Source organism: Trachurus trachurus, assembly GCF_905171665.1.
Source record: "Trachurus trachurus genome assembly, chromosome: 11".
NCBI lineage: Eukaryota > Metazoa > Chordata > Actinopteri > Carangiformes > Carangidae > Trachurus > Trachurus trachurus.
This window is the reverse complement of record NC_139904.1, coordinates 23,898,377-23,918,685: the sequence shown is the minus strand read 5'-3', so window position 1 is coordinate 23,918,685 and position 20,309 is coordinate 23,898,377. Positions and strand designations below refer to the sequence as shown.

General features: G+C 42.5%; 1 protein-coding gene across 1 annotated transcript in view; it reads right to left on the bottom strand.

Moving 5' to 3' along the window:
• vps50 (VPS50 subunit of EARP/GARPII complex) overlaps window positions 1-20,309 on the bottom strand; it is a 108,431-nt gene extending 88,122 nt beyond the window's left edge. Inside the window, exons 1-5 of the mRNA XM_083982204.1 lie at window positions 20,157-20,309; window positions 19,556-19,624; window positions 8,814-8,936; window positions 7,821-7,892; window positions 1,400-1,453 (exon numbers count right to left, since the gene is read on the bottom strand). Of these exons, the coding sequence (XP_083838330.1) occupies window positions 1,400-1,453; window positions 7,821-7,892; window positions 8,814-8,936; window positions 19,556-19,624; window positions 20,157-20,189 (351 nt within the window). The 5' untranslated portion in view covers window positions 20,190-20,309. The remainder of the gene's footprint in view (window positions 1-1,399; window positions 1,454-7,820; window positions 7,893-8,813; window positions 8,937-19,555; window positions 19,625-20,156) is intronic.

The window sequence follows — 20,309 nt, the reverse complement described above, 5'->3', positions numbered from 1 at the left end:
ATTAGTTTTCTTTCAATCTCTAAATCTGTTTGAAAGCTAGCAAATTATGGAGCAATATTCTGTCTCCCCTCTCAATGTGACATTAATTCAGTGGATGTAGAAACTAAAGTGCCCTCTGAACTCCACGGGGCATTTGTAGAGCGTCTGAATATGGGCAAAGATGGGTCAATGGAAATGCCCCCGAAATCTCTGGCAACGTCGACTAATAAGCCCTGCTGTCATTTGCTCTCAGCAGAGTCACAGGGAGGGTCATAGAAATAATGATCAATTTGCTATTCAGAGACTGACCTTCAGATGGCTTAACAATGGCAGTAATCTCACTGCTGGTTCACTACGAACTAAATTTGTTAAAGCTGTCAGTCATCTGCTGCGTCTCACCAGGATCAAAGCATCACTGACAAAATACAAACTTGGCAGAGTCGAGCAAACTTCAACAGTCCGTCTGATGGGGACGAGCAAGATTTGATTTACTAGTCTTTTGATTCATAATTCAAATAAATCAAAAGGCCAAGTCTTTCAATCAGATCCAATACAACCATACATATTGGTAGATCTTTGATCTCCAGGCAAACCACTTTTATCGTGAAGGCCACTTAATGCAGCAACAAATCACACACATTTTTGGTTATTGTTTATCTAACTTGGAGTTTCATCTACAAACAAGTGCTGATACCCAAGATTTTTAAACCTCAGTCTAAAATGGAAACACAATGTTTCCCCCCTTTCTATGCAGCAGTGGGTTAAGCAAACCACTCTCAGCTCACAATTTAGAGGTTTGAACCTTCAAGAAAGTTGTTCTTTCTGCAAGTTGCATTTCTAAACACAGTGAAATAAATGATGTCACAACCGCTCACTGTTGTCAAATGAATCAGGTGAATCAAAGCGGTTGAAAGAATCATTGCCTCATCACCAGATCAAATGTGTTCTCCTGTAATGCCTGGTCTCCACTGGATCCCACCAAAAATAGACTGAATAATGGCCTACTTGATATAAAGACATCGTCACACATGCTAGTTCATTTCAGTTCATTGCAACATCACGAGTTGATCAAAGAGGGGATTAGTCTGAATTCACAATCTGACTATGTTCCAAATGAAAAATAGATTATTGCCCCACTTCTCCCTCATTCACAGCTGGAGTCAAAGTTCCAATTGCCATGGTTACAGAAATGTATGTAGCTGGTGGCAGGCAACCTTCACACCGACGAAAACCATGATGGCATCAAAAGAACTTGATGATATTGATTAAACCAAACAAACAAATAGTATAGGCTACAACTGATGTGATTTGGAATAACAGCTGAGTGGATGAAAGTGTTTAAGACGAGTGGCTGAGTGGGGATAAGTCAGTGTGGGGAAACAGACGTTTAATCTGTTGGCGAGTCGACCCTGCAGCTTACCTTGACATAAGCAGGCTGCTTCTCCAGAATGAGATCTGCGACCTTTTTAGAAACCTACAGATTGAGACAAAGAGAGAGAGAGAGCAATACAGTTAAAATGATGAACAGAATATAAAAAAGGGGGGTGAAAGGACTTGAACGTTCTTCCCAAATGCCAACCCACAAAAGCGGTTTGGCCACTGCAATCTTGCTATTGCGGATGGAGCGGGAATAGCAATCACTGATGTCTGTGTCTAAAGTGCCATATGACGGAAACCTTTTAAGAGAGAGTTTCTCTTTCTCAGTTTAATTTCATTCACCGTCGTCCTCAATAGCCTTCCGCTTGTTCCTTTTTCAGAAGGGCCCCTGTTCTCTCGGCTCCCATTGTGTTTTCTAATGTTCTCTCCTCTTTGTGACTTTTACCAACTTGACTCACAGCAGAGGTAAAGTAGCAATTATTTATAAAGCATGTGCCCTGCTTGTGACATGAAGCGCAGTATTAAGCATGGTCATGAGATCGGCGTGACCCCCTGCTATGGGTGTTGCTTTTACTGGAGTAGGACAAAAGCTGAAGAACATTCGACAAGGTGGGGGAGTTATGGACAACTCCTTCCTTTTCATTCAATACTTATGACACGTTTCCAAAAGGTCATTGTACACTGTCCACAGGATTGTTTTCTCATCCTACTTTGTCCTTGGATTACACATGTGTGTGTAAATCTTCATCAATAACTTTCCAAAATCCACACGTTTACATTAATTGGCTATAATCTTGACACTAATGCACTTTAAAGTGGTATTTGGCGATTGATTTGGTTTTGCACTTCCATAAAGCTGGTTGACCTAACGGCCAAAAAAGCCATTTCTTTGTATATGAGAAAGGCTAAAATACTTATCCAACATTTCCAACTTACATTCTCAAACCCACGCCCATACTGAATCAGCCCTGATATTACTAAGATATCATCAGACTTGAGAGAGCTCATCAAACAAGATATTATACAGTAGTTTTCACATCAACAGCGGCAATTAAACTCACTTTTAATGAGTAACATTGGATAAATGCCCCTTTAAAACAGGGCCCCAGTGTTGGATGGTCTGTCTGATTAAAAAAAAAAATTACATCCTAATTTATGCTCAGTAAGGGCTCATTTCTAGAACTCATTGACAAATTATTTTCAATGTCAAAGTCAAGAATGAATTTTCAAGCTGAAATCGTACTCTTTTTCAAATCTTACAAGATGACATGAGCTGGAGACGAGTGTGCTGCTCATTATAATGACAAAAGACATATACTTGTCCAGGAGCTGAAACTAACCAACTACCTACACCGACACACACACACACACACGTTGATTTTTACGACGCGAGTGAGAGTTTATTGGAAGCAGTGAGTAGGTGTTCATATCCGCTAGTATGAAGTATGAAGCAGACGGGGCTAGGATGACATTTGGACATGAGGTAAGTAAGTAGTTGCATGATAGCCAGCTGGAGACCTAAGAAAGATGACAAATGCAGCTCAGTTGAAACTGTTCATTCCACAGGGTGTGTGTGTGTGTGTGTGTGTGTGTGTGTGTGTGTGTGTGTGTGTGTGTGTGTGTGTGTGTGTGTGTGTGTGTGTGTGTGTGTGTGTGTGTGTGTGTGTGTGTGTGTGTGTGTGTCAACATTCATACAGTGAGGTAGGTCATAGTGAAAAACTATTCACTGCTTGGAAGGAGTACAACACATTGGGCACGGAAATGGTGAAGAAACACTGAAGAAAGTTACATTGTTGCACTGAAGAAAGCCAAAGATGAATGAAAAACAGAACCGACTCAAAATAAGGCCAGAACGCCACCTTTTGGCAACCTACTGACTTTAACACTAAACTTTCCCAAGAGTGAAAGAATCTGAGAAAATAATGAATTCCCAACTGTGAGTAACCAAATCCTCCCACCTGAGTCACAGGGCCAAAGTCATTAGTCCTCAGCTCACACTCTCGTACACAAATGAAGGCTAATTGTGTAGAAACTGGGATTGGAGAGCAGGCACAGTGCATGTAATGTTTAGCAGATGGAGTAAATGTTGTCCAACACACTAGTGACTGATAATGAACAGTCATCAACTCGGACACAAAGGAAGATGACGAATGTAATTTTTTTTCCCCCTACGGGGACATCAGCATGCCGCCAGGACAGAAAAAAAAAAAACAAGGCAGTCACAGGAAGAGACAGACGGCAAACTGCAGCTCAACTATACTCACCCAGAAAAAGATAATGAATGCAAGCATCCCTAACAAAGATAGAACATGTTTGTACAAATTGTAGCATTCACTCATTAGCATGAAGGCTTAAGACTATGTATGTTAGGCTTATAATGAACGTGCCCGAATAAGAACATGTTTGCTACTTCTTACGGGTGTTTACGGAGATGTACGAGGCAATTAGAGGTTATTAGCTGGTGCTAATTAAGGGAAACAGTTGTATCAAGCAGATAAAAAGGAGTGCAGGCCAGTGTCTCTGACAGAGAAAGCTGGGACGAAGGCTGAGTAAACGCATCGATGGGATGAGTTTTCCACCGGCAATGCACTGCTCTTCACTCGTAAAGACGGAAAGTAACATTTGGAAAACGTATTCCAAAAGGTTCCATGTCTCCTGTGTCGAGTCACATTCTATCAGACCGACCACCAAATGGGCTGTTGGGGCACTTTGCTGCTTCTCAAAATACCACCGCACCCCTGCTTTGCCGCTGTTTGTGGATGTCACCTTTTCATGCAAGGACGTGATCTCTCGTGCTCCATTTTCGCACACACGGACACACGCACGCCCTCTCTACCTTTAACTTCTTCTGCACAGTGGGACATCGGCTCAGTCTGATTTGAACACAGGGAGGAATTTGGCATTCAGGCACGATTTAGGCAAAGGTTGCATAACCATTGCTAACTTAAAAATAAAAAAAGCAAAGGGAGAGAATTCATTACTCCTGCAGGAGCCACAGTCGTTGCTATAGTTTTCAAGTTTCATTAAAATTCGATCATCATTCGCTTCCTCTGACATCTCTGCAGCCTATATTCATACAGAATACAAGAAAGTTACTTTCAGATGGATGGGAACTAAAATGCAAAATGTTGTTGTTGGTGGATGGACAACATAATGTTCCTGTGTAGGTTTATTGTCTGTCCTCTCATCTTCAGTAGTAGTATCTTCAGAGTATTTTAAGATTTCAAGATCTCGAGTGAAATATTAATGGTAACAGTTGTTCAACTATTGCATCAGATAATGACTACAGCTGATAAAAGCCCTCAGAATACCAATACAAGCTTGTGTGTCCACATTAATTAAGGCCTCCTAGCATTTATGCCTTGACATGGGAATTGTGACAACCACACACAACCAAACTGTCTCTGAACCCTGACATTTTGCGTACAGGCCGAAAGTCTTGCGGCGCGAAAAGGCAATTAGCCCTGAGATGAGCCTCTGCCAGGCGTGTGTCAAAAATGCCAATTAAGCTTGGATACTGTGGCAAAGAGACAGGGCAGTTGTTCTCTTTCCCAATGCCACAGCAAGCCTGTTCTACCCTACAGACAGGCCAGGCAGGGAGGGAGGGAGGGGAAGAAAAAAAGAAGAAGAGAGGATAGTTTATGTCAGTGGTAAGTCAAGCAAAGGCTCACACTGAGTGGTAAACAGAGGAATAAGAACATGCAGCCCATATGGCGCAGTACTGCATCTTTCTCATTTACATCTCCCTGCCTCTCTCTAGGACACACACCTATGTTGAGCTGCTTTACAGACACTTATGGCATCACATATTGATAGAAGTGTGTGGAGAGCCTCCACATCATCTGGCAGGAGGAAAGGCCATCACAGGACAGCTTCATGGTGAGAAAGTCAACGCACTATTATGGTATCTTCAAAGGGCTGCGCTCCGTCTCACACACCGAGGACGCTGTGCCTTTGTAGGCTTAGAAGTGTATGTGTGATTGCCCACCTATAGAGATGGACTTTCCATCCCCAGCAGCAGGAGGTCTGCAATAGTTTGGTCAACCACAACATGTGCACAGTCAGTCACCCACATGTACTAAATAGAAATGTGATGCATGAAGTAGCACTGATTGCACCAGCTTCACCTGAAACCAAATCAAAAGAAAACTGTAATCATCTACAATCTGCACCATAGTTTCATACACATGTTTTTGTTGTTGCCATGAATCAATCATTTAAATACTAATTATGGCAAAATAAACAGAACCTTTTATCAGTTTATTTCAAAGACTTTGCTGCAAAAATTACATTCTAGTCTAGACTGATATGGATGTAAACAGAAATTTGACTGATTAACAAAGGCATATCATCAGGCAGTAATTCCAGTTTGATTTGTTTGGTTTTTTTTTAACCAGACTCCATGTTTACCAATATCAAATATCCATTTACTATGTCATAGAGAGATGGGAACAATTTCAATGGCATCTATAAAAAATACATTATCATATATAACTGTATTAAAAATGTCTGATCTCTGTCTTGTGGTTATTATTCTGAAAATGTCGAAGTGATGGATGAGACTTTTTGAGTGGTTTATTTGTTTTGCCAAGCGGTTTTTCTTTCTCCTAATGAGTGTATAGCATAAACAGTGATTACTGTACCCAAAGTGTTAATCTGCTCATATAAAGTAAATGTAAATGCCTTTTACATATACTTTGTTAATATTTGGACAATTACTGATCAAAACCAATAATTACTGCATGTATTCTTCATTCATTCTTCATCATTAGTTTTTAGCTTATTATTTCATCCTTGACTGTTGTCTCCTTTATTCTGTTTGTCTATAGATCAACAAAACCATAACCACCAGCAACCATAACGTAATACTAATTCGAAAAAAAAAAGAGAAAAAAAAGAGGTATATAGCAAATATATTTTACAAAAGCCTCGGGGTAATGAGGTAGACAAACAGGTAGCGTTTGCCCATATAGACTCAGGACTGCAGGCTTGCGCTGATAAGCATGCTGAGAAACATAGCTGTGGATTTTCTAGCTGACAGCACATTCAACCAATTACCATGGCTATTCCCATGAGGTGCCTGCAGGCTTACAGCCAGAGAGAGAAGAAGAGAGAGACAGAGACGGGGTATGTGCGAGAGTACATTTGCGTACTCTTAGGCTTCGTTAACTTGTGGGTCTCGCCATGCCACAGGCCACAAAGTCTGGGGCGTCCTCTCAACTCAGCGGACAGCTCTGTGGGAAACTGCCAAACATGTCAAAAGAGGGGAGCAGCATGTATTAAAAAAAAGAAGGATAAAAGGAGGTGTGGAGGGAATAGATGTGGCAAAGGGCTGAGGGAGCTGATGGAGACAAACAGGTGTGCAAAAGTACAGAACCTTGTCAGGAAGAAGGGTAAGTGGGCGAAATCTGCAGCGGACTGTGGGGATTCAGGGAGCAAAGGGGAAAAGAGCTGCTTTTCTCTCCCACGTGTTCCTATAAATAGATTTTGTTGACAGGCCGGCTCTCTAGTCTGAACCAGCGAGTACCTGAGTGCCCTCTGAATGACGGCCACCGTGGAAATGGTCCTGCTGTGGCCGCAGGAGGAAAACACAGTCACTGATGTCACAGAGTCCACGATCATGCAATAATAACGCAGGCACAAAGTCTGAGCAGGTCTGACTCAGTCACCAGACTGTCTACGTGTCTACAGTGTAAAGCAGTTTGTAAGAGTTGAGGCAGTTCTCATAAATTTCTTTCAGGTGAGATTCCACCAGGAACAAACTAAGGATACAGGCAGTTTTAAGTTTTAGATCTTTTAAACAGAGAAACTTGTGGGATAATGTAGAAAATCACTGATTAATATCTAATTTGAAGATTCGAATCATATTAAGTCACTACCAGTAATAAAAACTGCTCCTTGAAAAATAATATGAGAATCCATGTAATTCTCATGCAGTCTATAGGAGGAAACATTCTCATCACAAACAAAAAATGAGGTAAGGCACTAGCCACAAAATCAAAGACAGAGGCTTTCAAAAGAAACAAAATATCAGTATTCATGAAGGTAATCCGTAATCTCTTGTTAATGTTACCCACCCTGGGAGAAGACGGATTGGCTTCTCGCCGGCTTCATTAAGAACAAATGCACATGCCAGGGGGGAGGGAGGAGGGTTAGCTCTGAGTTTTTACCACAGTGAAATAATGCACATGAAACTGTAGGGGGAGCTCCGTAGAAGGAAGCGACAAAAACAGAGAAAAAGCGACCAGACCCTCATAGCTCCCCTATAAATACTGTCTAAACCTGAATGAACTCTTATGTTAAAATGAAGTCCTAAGTGCTTCGACTGAAATCATAACATCATGTACAACTGGTCGAAAACCTCAAAAAAGCTGTTACGTGAACGTTTAGTTTGATTTGTTTTTCATTTTCGTGAACAAAGGCATTTCACAAATGCAGCAAGAGAATAAGAGCAGGATACGTACCGCTGACTGTTGTCTCTTCAGTTTGTCTCTATGCTCCTCCAGTTCCTGCAGATTCAGCTCAGGTGGAAGTTTCTATAATCACACAAATTGAGACCCACAGTCTTATTGTTTGTTTACAGTAGATCATCCTACACAGGTGAGAGCACATGGGACATTTGCAGACACAGCACAGTTTGTAAGACAGTGTTACTTCTATACAGCTGCGGACTGCAGCCGCTCTACTATTCAATTCAGCTTCATTGGTCGAGAGAAGAACTACAGCAGTATCCAAGTTCTGGTGCTCAGGTTCACAGCAGGGATTTAATTTATCTTCAGAGAACTAATCTTTATTCCTGAGCATCTTAATGTATCAAAGATATCTCGCTAGGCGTTTCAAAGAGTGAGCTTAAGCTGTTTCACTGCTATGACTGAGGATAGCTCTTCCTCTATTTTAAAAAAACAAAAAACCTTGCTCAATAAATACACTTTGCCAGATCATAAGTCAGATTAGTGGAGAAGGTATAGAGATAGTAAACAGCAAACAAACTCTGCTTGAAAAAGAAGATATTACAAATCCATGGCCCAAAGGATGATAGGTAATTACTTTCCTCTTGACTGAGAGTCTCATTTCAGATGGTGTAGCAAAAGCAAGATAAATCTAATGAGATTTCACACCCTTCTTCTTTTGAGCGGATGCAATCCATCAATCCAGATGTCAATGGTTTGCATGCAGCTGAGCAGAAGTGTAAGAGACAGCAGCTCAGGTGAGACAGAGTCTTAACTCTGCCAGTCAGACGAGGTTCAAAGCACAAGGAACCATATTTATCCACATTAGAAATGCAATATTGCTGTTATCAGAATTACTCAAGTGTGGTAGGGTTTGCTGGAATTATCATTTCACCGAGGGGGGCGTGCGGACCTGGGAGAGAGTCTGTTGTCATCATTTTACAGGTGAGTGGTGCTCATTCAGTCAATAGCACAAGCACTTGCTCATTCATACAGTGAGTGTCTGACCTCCAGTTCATGCTGCACCATGTCGAAGGAGTCATTAGAGAAGTAGACCTCCTCAATGCTGTCGATGATCTCCTGCTCGGCCTGAGGGTCGATTGGCTGCTCCCGCAACTCCCGCAACTCCTCCTGTCAAGACAGAGAGAGAGAGACAGACGTCAACAAAAAGAGAAAGACTGTATTTTTTAAAAAGTATAGCACTTGGGAGCGTTTCAGACGCACTGAGGCCCAAACAGAAACATGTTCAAAACAGAAAATTACGTCATTTCCTAATTAATGAAAACAACAAACAACTGAAACTCTAATGAAACCTCCAGAAAATACATCAAAGCAGAGGAAACAGAGAAATTGGATGAGGCAGAAAGAAGGAGAAAGATGCAAGGGGGGAGAGAATATAAAAGCAAGAGGATGAGATTAAAGGAACAAGAGGCGGAGAGGAGTCTGAGGGCAAGGTCAAGTGTGAAGGACAAAATGAAAAGGAGGAGGAGGTGGAGAGGAAAGGGCAACAATGGAGAAAGAAGAGGTGAGTAGTGGGGAAAGTTGGAGGAGAAACCCTCAACCACGGGGTTCAAGAGGAGATTGCAGCTTGTTTCGTTGGACAGCTATCGCAGGGGATAGCAGGCATCCTTCAGAGGAAAGAAAAGAAACAAAGCGAATGTCTTGAAAAATTCATCAGAGATTCTCCCACAAGGCGTCTTTGAGAGACATTAGAGCCGTATTGATTAACATGCTGGGCATCCATCACAGCTTATTGCTGCAGGGAGCCTTCTAGATGAAGGGTTTGAAGCGCACGCTCCCTCCTGACCTCCTTAATGAGTGGAGCTGTAGTCAGGTGAAGAACAAAGCGGCGACTAATATCGCAGCCCAGTCCGAAGACTGAACTGAGATTGTGTGAGACAGTGAGATACTGGGAAATGTTTTATTTACGGCTAGAAAATATAAGAACAAAATAAAACCAAGCTGTTGTTGGGTCTATAGAGAAAAGTTCCTGGAAAGAACAAGTAGAGCACACCGGGCTCATGAGGCTGATGACCCTCCGCTCAACACCTTCAGAACAAAACCAGAGGCTGAACAGGGACCCCTAGTGCCCGATGTTAGAAGTAAACGTAGAGGAACAGCAGCTGAAAGTTCAGTGACAGTAGAACTATTTTCTCCATCATAGAAAGAGAACTTTATTTACCAGTCTGATCTAGTTTCAGCATTAAGTTTAAGTCCCCTTAAAAAAAAAGTCAACAGTGTGGCATAAAACGTTGTGCACTATTTACAATACATTGTATTTTATGAACAGAAAAATTACTGTTGTAGGATGATGATTGTCTGAACTCTTAGAAGCAGGCTGCGTTCACACCAGTCACCACACCAAGTGGAACCAAAGTGGAAGGACATCCAATTTTTTTTGCTTTTTTGCTGTCTCTCATCATTCTTCAGGTTTTTTTTTTAAGTTTATTGATTATTTGGTCTGGTGTTGGCGTGAACCCAGCCTTGCATATCTTCCCTAGAAGATAAGAATTACATTAATTTATTGAGCCTCAAAGGGAAATGTTCTTTCTTGTGCTTCTTTCTAGCTTTTCGATGCACCCCATTCGCACGCAAAAAATATTTTTCTCCCCGTTGTCGGCCGCTCGCCTTGACTTTTCAGGTTCCGAACCTGTTATTTTTCTACACGTGTTGGCCGTTTCAAAATGCGGTTCTGGAACCGGAGCCGGCATGGAGCCCTGCTGGTGTGAAGCCGTACTAGAGGAAAAGTCAGAGGATTACCAAAGTCACGGGGATTCATTATCATAGAAACGTGACCCACTTGCCCTTTGAGACAAACTGTTTGTAAAAAAAATAGGCTATACAAATAAAACTGCCTTGCCTTGGGTCTGACATGCACGTATTCAGGTCTGGACCAAAGTACTAGTCCCTTGAGCCACACCTAAACATCTTACACAACACACCAAACAGCACAACATTACACTATTACAGCTTTCATAATGAAAACATCTCATGCTTGGTGGCTTCACTTTGTGCTCCGAGTGAGATGTCTCTTATTAAAGTTAATGCTGAGTCTAAGTTCTTGCTGCTGGTGTGGGATCGATACATTGAGGCATCAGCACACTAAAGCATAATGGCACTAAAAATAGACCAGAGGGCTTGGGAAGGAGGTGAACCAAGATAGATGTGGAATTAGGGGATAAATATAATCTATACTCCCCTATAGGTATCCAGAAATGAGCATATTATAATCTCTCATATGGATCTCAGGGCATTAGCTCATATAGACCTCATCCGATAGCAGACACTAATCAAAAGAACCTCTACACACCCGCCTAGCCGCAAATATTCTCCCAGCCACTATCAGCCAGAGGTGTGTGGCAAAGTCATGAAGTGTGCCGAGTGTGTCTGCATGTGTTTTACTGAGTTATATATGGCAACACTGTTGAGTATCTATCGTTTTCCACACAGTAAAATGTTGTTTAAAGTCCCCCTAAAGAGGCATTTTAAAATATGCAAAAATGCTCTGCTATGACTATTTTTTGATTAAAATTGCTTTCCCACAAAAAAGATGTTTAAAAAAAACTCCCAAATAGGCTAAAAACACATCTACTATTTCTCCCTCATTGAAAAATCCAGATTCTATGAATATTCATGAGTATGCAAATGTGACTCGCGCCCGCCCACCACCACCGTGTTGCTAAGTAACGGCGGTGCACGTTAACGGGGCACAAGGTTTACACTGGGGTTCGAACCCAGGTCTCCCGCATCCAAAGTGGCAAATATACTGTACCTCTGGACCACAGCAACTAATGATATGCTTGAACATCGTAAGTAGATCACATCACAGTGAACAACAAATGAGATGCAAAACAAATTCAATGGGATTGGTTGCTAGGGATTATGACGAAGTAATCCCGACTGTTTGCTGAAAAACTGAATCCAACTCTTTCAGACTCTGGCTTTGAAACTGCATTTTCAAATCTAAAATGCTCAGTTCTGGCTGCATTAGTGACTTTGCTGCTGAAATGTCTTGTAGCAGAACCCAAACACTATATTGACATGTTAATAATTCCAAAAAGTCCATTTTTGGTTTAGGGGGACTTTAATTTAATTCAATTAAACAAACAGAATCCCCTTTTGCAGATGTAGCTATGTGCTATTGTAGAGCACAGACGTTCAGGCAAGCGTGTGTGTGTGTTTGAGTCAGGTGAAGGAGTGAGCAGCCCTGGGGGAAGATGAGTGGGTGAGTGTGTTAGACTGGAAAGGAGGGGGAGAGATAGGAGGTAGGAAATCACGCTCTGCCATCAAAAAGGGTGGGTGGGAAATCAGCTCAAATGAGAAGGAGAGTGAAAAGGGGAGGGGGGGGGTGAGGCAGATGAGTCACCGCTAGCAAAAGTTAGAGCAGAAAGAAAAAGGCAGAGGAATGAGCAGCAGAACAAAAGACAATGATGTCTCTCCCGTGAAGCTTCCCCAGTGCGGTTAGAGAAATTCACCTTCCCTGTGTCGACAACTCAGTCTGCCACCTGCAGTGACGTCCAAAAGACTCAACTTCTTCAAGTGAGTGACTCATTGAGGGGCTGCCTGTGGGTTCAATTATTCCCTGTGCCCAGCCACAAAACAAAACATATGCCCTGTGTCCCACGTGTCACACTCAACATCAGCTGCTCCGAGGCTTTGATCAAATTTCACTTTGAAGGATGGGACAAACAAACCACCCAGCCGTCCGCTTCCACAAATTAATGAAGTTTTCATCCCGATGCGGAAGTCAGAAGAAATCTATCTGCATCCAAACAGCGCGATGTTTAACAAGCCTTATCAAAGAATCAAAGCACATATTCGTCTGGAGTGCTGCTCACCGACTGTGGAAAATCAAGAGTGGGACAAAAAGGTTCTCGACAACACGGGACTCTGATGAAACAAAAGACTGAATAAACAAAAGGAGGTTCGTGGAAAATCCTGTGAGACACAGGGAGAGAGAGAGACGATGGGATGTGGAGAGCCAGGCGAGGGCCAATTATTTCCACTATGCAATCATTTATTAGAACAAATCAAAAACTCCTCACTGTAATCAGCGCTGAATATGTATGCGCACCGAACAGGGTGTATATCCTCGGCTGCTCCTAAACAAGGGTTTAACAGTTGTCTTCTGGGACGTCAGGACAAAATGACAGCCGACAGCAATATCCAGGCTGTCAGCCGCCGGGTTAACAGATAACAATTTTGAATTTTCACTCAGAAGTGTGTGATTATTATAGCTATACCTTTCTTTTCACCTGTCGTTGGTTCAGTCGTGCAGTTATGAGTGTTTAACCAGGGCTTTGGATGCACATAGCTTATCTTAGAAACTAATCTGATTGCATAAACTAAGGTCATAACACAAACTGAAAACCCCCAGCGAGAGCAAAACGCAGGTCATGACACATGCCCTCCTCCCAGCTGTAGCCCCAGTCTCTATCTCCAGATACATATTTCTAGCCAGAGGCACTCAGCCAATCGTAAGCCTTAAAATTTTTAAGGAAATAATGCAACATTTAGCAGGCGATGTACTCAGCCCGTGTAAATGAATGTTTCCACCCTTGAGATAGAAATGTGTTAATCAGTAAACTGAGGGTGACCCCTGCTGGTGGAAGATGGCAACTGCATGAGCCTGTAGCACCAAGAAAACTCCTGTTTACCTCAAGTAGAAAATATTTTATATCAACGAATTAAAGCTTTGGGGTTCTCTGGTGGGTGAGTGGTTAGAGAACATGTCTCATATGGGCTCTTATGCAGGAGATCACAAGTTTGATTCCCAACCAGGATGATGATTTACTGCGTGTCCTGTTCAATAAAAGGCAAAAATGCCTGGGAAAATAACAAATAAAGACAAGTTCAGTATCACGCAGTGCTTTACCTCACAATATAAGAATATGGGGCTCCACAGGCCTTGAAGAGGTTAAGAAACACTGACACAGAGCTCTTTAGGAAGTGACTCGCAGAGGGACAGAGGCTTTGATCAGAGAGGATTGGAAAGGAGGGGAAAAGGTTTGTTGCTGTGTTTGTTTTTAGTGTGAAACCACAAAGCAGCTTATTCCTTCTAAAGAACCCAGAGAGATTAACAAAAAGAGCAAAAACATCAAAGTGGTCAAAAATAGCTCAAAGCCACTTAGAGTCATTTGAATAAAAAAAAAGTTAATTTAAAAAAAAAAAGAAAGAAAAAAAACGCCCAAGGCTGTGATTTAGTTAAAGGTTGTGGTCTTGTTGGATAGATGAGAGAAGATTTTCTTAGCCATGTTTTAGCAAGTCTTGAATACAATGCACTTAATTTTTTTTTTTTTACTTTTTATACTGAGGATAATATCATGTTGAAATCCTTGATAAGGTCAAACTTTTATTAAATTCAGTTCCCTGGCTCGTTGTCCAAATTTACATGTGAATGTGAAGGTCATTAATTGCACAGCAGCAGGTGAACAAGTATCACATATTTCTTTTGGCGCTTTTCCACTACACAGTCACAGTACGGTACGGCACGGTAAGACTTTCCCCTAAAGCCAACAATCTGACCTCTTGATGCACACATAACCAGACTGACATCTGTGAAAGCAATAAATCAAATGCCTCCACTTCTTCAGCAGCAACACTACACACACAAAACAGCATTACACATATCGCACCACTCATCTCAAAGTTCATTAACTTGTGTAATTATCATATAGGCAGATCTGCTGGGGAAGCTGTTATGGTCTGTCAAAGATTTGACAGATGTCCCCACATTACTAAGCAAACAGCAATGCTTGAAAAGCTGCAGAGCATCATCTGTCACAGCCAAACAAGTGACGTAACCAATTAGTCAAGTTAACATTCGTTGGATTTTTTTAAATCGGTTTTCAAGCAAAAGAGCCAGAAATTCATCTCTTCAAATGCAAACATCTGCCGCTTATCATCATCATATATCATTACATTTTCATGATTTTCTGACATTATACAGATCAAACAATTCATCTATTCATTCACAACAGTGAAAAAGTGTTTTATTAGCTCAATATGTGTTGAATGCTTACCAACAGCGCATGGGCGCGCTTTATGTTTGATTGTGGATTGTGCTTTCTGAGGACTGTACATCCCTGATTAGTGTATGTGGTGATAATGAATAATGAAAACAATCATTAATTGCAGTCCCAGTCATACAATCTTATTGTTTGTTTTCATATCACTGACACATTAAAACTCCAGAGTAATGCCCAAATAATGACAGCACAGCGGCATCATTTGTCAATCCTCCCCCGCATCAGTCCTCCCCCGTACAGCCAGCCAGATGTTGCTGTCAACTCCTGGGAGATGATGAATGATGTGAATCAGCTAAAATGGTTGGAATCAAAAATGGCTCCCAGCATTCTGATATTATCATAATAATGCAAGCACGCAGTCAAGCTCGTTGGTGTCATTCTCCGACACGGAGCGTTGTGTTCAGCGCTGTCCACAGAGGCAGCGGCCAAGAGGGTCGGTCTGTCACCTCTGGTCAAGAAATGCTTCAGATACAGACAGAAACAACTGTAATCTTTTGTCTCTTGACACTCACTGAGCATTTACAGTAGTGCTGAAAAAGTAGGTGAACCATTGAATTTACATCCGATTGAACCTCCCTTTGACTCCCAGAACCTTAAAGCCCCTGTACAGACTTTTCATTTAGTGTTGATTTTGGCGGCCCCTGTGGACGAAAGCGGTGGTGTTTTGCCGGAATGAAGACTGCATTTCCCACTGTCATGAAGACGTTTGTCTGGGCGGCACGTGTAGATTTGTTTTGGAAACGTCGGAAAGAAGACGGGACTTGCTTTGAAAACTTTTCTTTTTTTAGCAGCTATCTGCAGCGTGCGTAGTAATGTATCTATTCGTATCGTTTCGTCAGTGGTCCGACTCGACCATGCCTTCCAGAGGTATAGAATTAGACTACTTAGAAATAGCGTATCTTCATTTGCTGTTGTAGGTAACAGAGACACATCAGCAGAAACCAGAGACTTTCGCGTATTCAGTTAAAAGCTCCGTACTGGGGCTTTAAACAGGCTCTCCCATGCTGCTGATCAGATCTGAAACGATTGAGGACAGTTCTTCCCTCAGAGCTTCTTCACCTCAGACGTATTCTTAGGGATGTCTGGTGTGAGCTGCTCTCGTCAGCTCCTTCCACAGCATCACCACTGGATTAAGGTCTGGACTCTGACTGGGTCACTCCAACAGGTTGACATTTCTTCATTTCAAGACTGCACAACTTTATTAAGTGTTGCTTCTATACCGCCCCGCAAACCTTTGATTAGACCTCAGGTTTGATAATAACCCCTTATTGGTATTATTAACGAAGACATGCACATGCTTTTTCCGGATGTGAATTTAGTGCATTCAATATTAGACATAAAGAAACAAATGATTTGTCTTATTAGTTAAAGGGACTACGAGGGGTTTTGGAAAGCGAAGTGTTTTCAAACTACATTTCCCATGAGCCTCCGCACGCACTGTGAAATTTTTGGACCAGCGCAAGACGGACAAAAGCAAAAACATTCACCAAGAATGTTTTCATTGATCAAGAATGAAAGTCGGAGGTTTGAAGAGGATCAGATACCGTCGTAGTTTCAACCATAAACAATGCCAATAATGAGGAGAGAGAACGGCATGAAGGGGCGGTCCTCTCAGTGGCCCTCATTTATTAAACTTGCGTACACCAAAAAAATGGGTGTACACCAAATTCACCGCAAGGATCGGCATTTATTAATCTGAGCGTGAGCGTACGGTACGCACAAACCTCACGCCAGCTCTGACCAGGTGTACGCACATTTGGAACCAGCGTAGAACATGCAGGAACGAGTGCTGCTGTGTCAGAATGATTATTAAACCATAGTCTAATAACGCAGCGATGTGGACCACATGTTGTTGTTGTTTATATTGATAAAAAGATAAAAAGTAGCCAAAAAAAAAAAAAAGAAACGATAAAACCAAGTCCGTGTTGAAAATATAACTCAAGTTTTATTTTGGGCAACTGAGATGAATTAAAAACCACGACGTGACAGATGCTCGTTAATCAGCTGTGTTAACAGAAACAGTCAATGATAGACAGACCTGTTATTGTAGATCACACACACAAACTTCCAACATCTCCTGCACCAGAGCATGACCGGACGGCTCCTCTCTCTCTCTGCCGGACACCGGAGCCGGGGGGGCTCTGGTACCTGTCCAGGTGCAGCTGATCTCCGCAGCGGAGTCTCTTTTTTTCTTCCCCCGTCACCGGGACCTGTCAGCGGGACATCGAGCCGGTGTTTCACATCTCTCCATCAGCCGAACCATGCCAGCGGTGCTGATGGTCATAAAGTCGCGTTCGCAGCAGTAATATGCCTATGATTTCTCCTCAGTCACTTGTGTTTAGTAAACTGCAGGAGCATTTCATGACATCGCTGGTTTTCCTGACGTGGTCGGTGACACGTGCGTCTGCAGCCTCCATCCACCGGGATGACGCTTATCAATCACAAAATCTATCAATCTATCAATGTCCAGATATTTAATGTTGCCGCCCTCTCCCTGTTCAACGCGGTAATGTCAGTAAAGTCCCTCTTCTTGGCAGTCTTCCGTGTCTCCATGTCGTAAAAGGGGCAGGGCGACGGCTCTAAAGCAGGAATATATCGGGGCGTGACACTTAAATTACGCTCGTTTTCAGCCGCCGGATTTATCACCACCACGCCGGTTCTACGCCGAAATCAGCAGCGTACACACTTTTAGTAAATCACACGTGACACTTGCCGTACACTGATATTTACACCAGAATCTACACCAGATCCTGTGCAAGTTTGATAAATGAGGGCCTGTGTGTGCAGCCAAGGGATGCGCGTGAATGTGGTGACGTAGGGACGAGGACCAATAGATCCATGACGAGGGCGGGGACTGCTAACACCATCGGCTGACAAGAAGTTAGCCAAAACGACAGAATCGCTTACTTCTGCTTTAATATGAGACTCTTTTATAGAAAACTCCTCTGGGTCTAAAATAGATTGTGTTGGTCAGAATTGATCCATATAGGATGACCTGATCATATTGTAATATAAAGACAAATGTATACATAAAAGAAGATAATCCCATAGGATATGATCATTCCTCTCTCCCTCTACCTTTTCTCACCACTGTAAAGTCTGGCCTGTGTGGGTGTTATCTCATTTTCCTGAAAGCTGAAAAGCCCTGCGGCAAAGTAAATAAAGCCCAAGCATAACATCATCAAATAATAAGCCCCGTGTTTTGGTTGAACACACAGTAAGCAGGTGTTTGCAGTGCACACAGGTGAGTGAATACATGGGTGAGCTCGAGCATTAGGTGTAAGCGTGTGTAATCCTCACATCTATATTAAATCCTGGCCAGTGTTTCTGTCGCGCCATACCATGCTGCCCCATTACACATAAACTGAACAAAAGCGCACATGATAAGACGCACAATCATTCTTGTGGACCATGACTTTCAGGCCTAAAACATAAAGGGGTGTTTGATTACTGCATATCCAGTTTAGCCACATTCACTGATACCAACCCCGAAGCCGGGGGTGGGGTGGGGTGGTGGGGGGGCATGCGTTGTATGAAAAGAAACAAATCTTTCCAAAGGCACTCCCGTTTGCTTTCATTCAGGCTCTAATTACACTTGGAGGGTAATGACGTCTTATCTTATCTGAGCTCCATCTGTGTCTCTGAGCAGTATTCTGCAAAAAAAAAGGCCTAGCAACAGCAATACAACGTTGTCGTCGTCGACAGAGCATTACACCGTTATAATAGAATCACCTCAGATTATTAGGTTATTGTATTGCATTATCATCTGATGAGCCCATATGTTCACTGTGAGAACAACACAGAGCGCTTGTGGTTATCACTTTTGCAACAGCCATCGATGAAGTGACAGAAAGGTACTTCCATTTTAGATGTATCTTTTCCAGTACCTGGCCAGCATACATTCAAACAGTAAACCAGCAAAATATTTCAGAAAGTCTTGGAAAGGGACAAATAAAACAAGATTTGGACGATATCACTGCACTTTGAATAAACACAACTGGTCATCTTCCAAATTCTACCAAACCAACAGAAGGTCATCACTATGAAGTAAAGTCAAAGCAAAGCAAAGCCAGCAACCAGCAGTGCAATGACATGTTAGCGAGTAAGTGACTATAGACTCACTCGGCTGCTTAGCTCCGTCTGCTCTTGACAAATTGAATTTGCACAAGTGGATAATGACAAATTCTTCCAGTGACTAAGCATGACTGATTATATTTCCAAACACTTGCCATGCCAAAATGTTAAAGAAGTGTTAAAGAAGACCATTTTTCACACTGCTGGTGCTGGGACTGACGTGAAGAAGTGTGTCCTTAAGTGATATAAATGGGAGCCTTCAGTCACTAGACACTATGAAAAACCTGCAGTTGTGATGGAACTAATACAATTTGCATGAAGTAATTCAAAGTGAAATACACAGCATGCTGAGCAGCTACTGGCAAGTTATTCATATAACCGTGGTTCATTTAATGAATCACCCGAAAGCTGTGTGACGCACCTACTGCCTCCAAGTTTAATGGGAACAATAAATTGTTACCTCATATAAGTTCAGAGCATAATGATGGATCATTTTCATTGTGCAGTGAAGGGAATGAAAGATCAACAGTGCAATTTCTACAGGTAGCAATCAGCTACTCTGACCTAGAAGATACTTAACTTGTATGTAACAGACATCATCATAGTCTAAATGAAAGCCACAGTTTCAGACTTGTTATAACAGTTTACCTTGCTCGGGATCCTCAGGTTCTCCACAGGACTGAGGTCTGCCATGCTCTCCTGGGGGCTTTTCAGGCCCTGTCAAAACAAAACTCACTGTTACACTTCAATCAAACCCCTCACAGAGTCCACTGACAGTACCGTGTTGTGCAGCAGTTATAACCTGTTCCTGTTGTCACATAGCTCGTCATTCACTAACAAACCGCGGCATAGAGCAGAAAAAAGTGGAAGCAACAGGCAGATTTCTGAAAGCGATATGCTGCTCTGTTGTGTCCGCAAACTGAGGACTTCCCATCACCGCCCAGCCTCCACCGCTCAGCCCCGCTGCGTGTGTGTGTGTGTGTGTGGTGCTGCCGGTGAAATGGGAAACTGTTACAACAACTAGGGTGTGGTGGTAGTGGGTCTGAGCTGTCTGTAAACATGTGTTTTGTTTAAATGAGGGGAATGGGTCGTAGCTGTGTTGCGGTCGTACAAAAGGCGATTTCAACCTGCGCCTCAATGAGCCACAAGACGACGAGCTGTCAAATGTAGCCAGTTAGCTCAGCTAGCTGTTATGCTAGCTGCGGGCAGCTGTCAGCGGGTGGGACCGGTTTGGACCGGCTCTGCTCACCTGCCGGGCCATGAGAGACTTGATCTTCTGCATCGTAGATCCAACTTGTGTCAGCGGATTAAAAAAGATGGGTAAAGTTACAGTTTTAGGCTGTGTTGTTAACGATGTGCCTCCATCACTACGAGAGGGAAGCCATAGTTGACCGTCACGTGA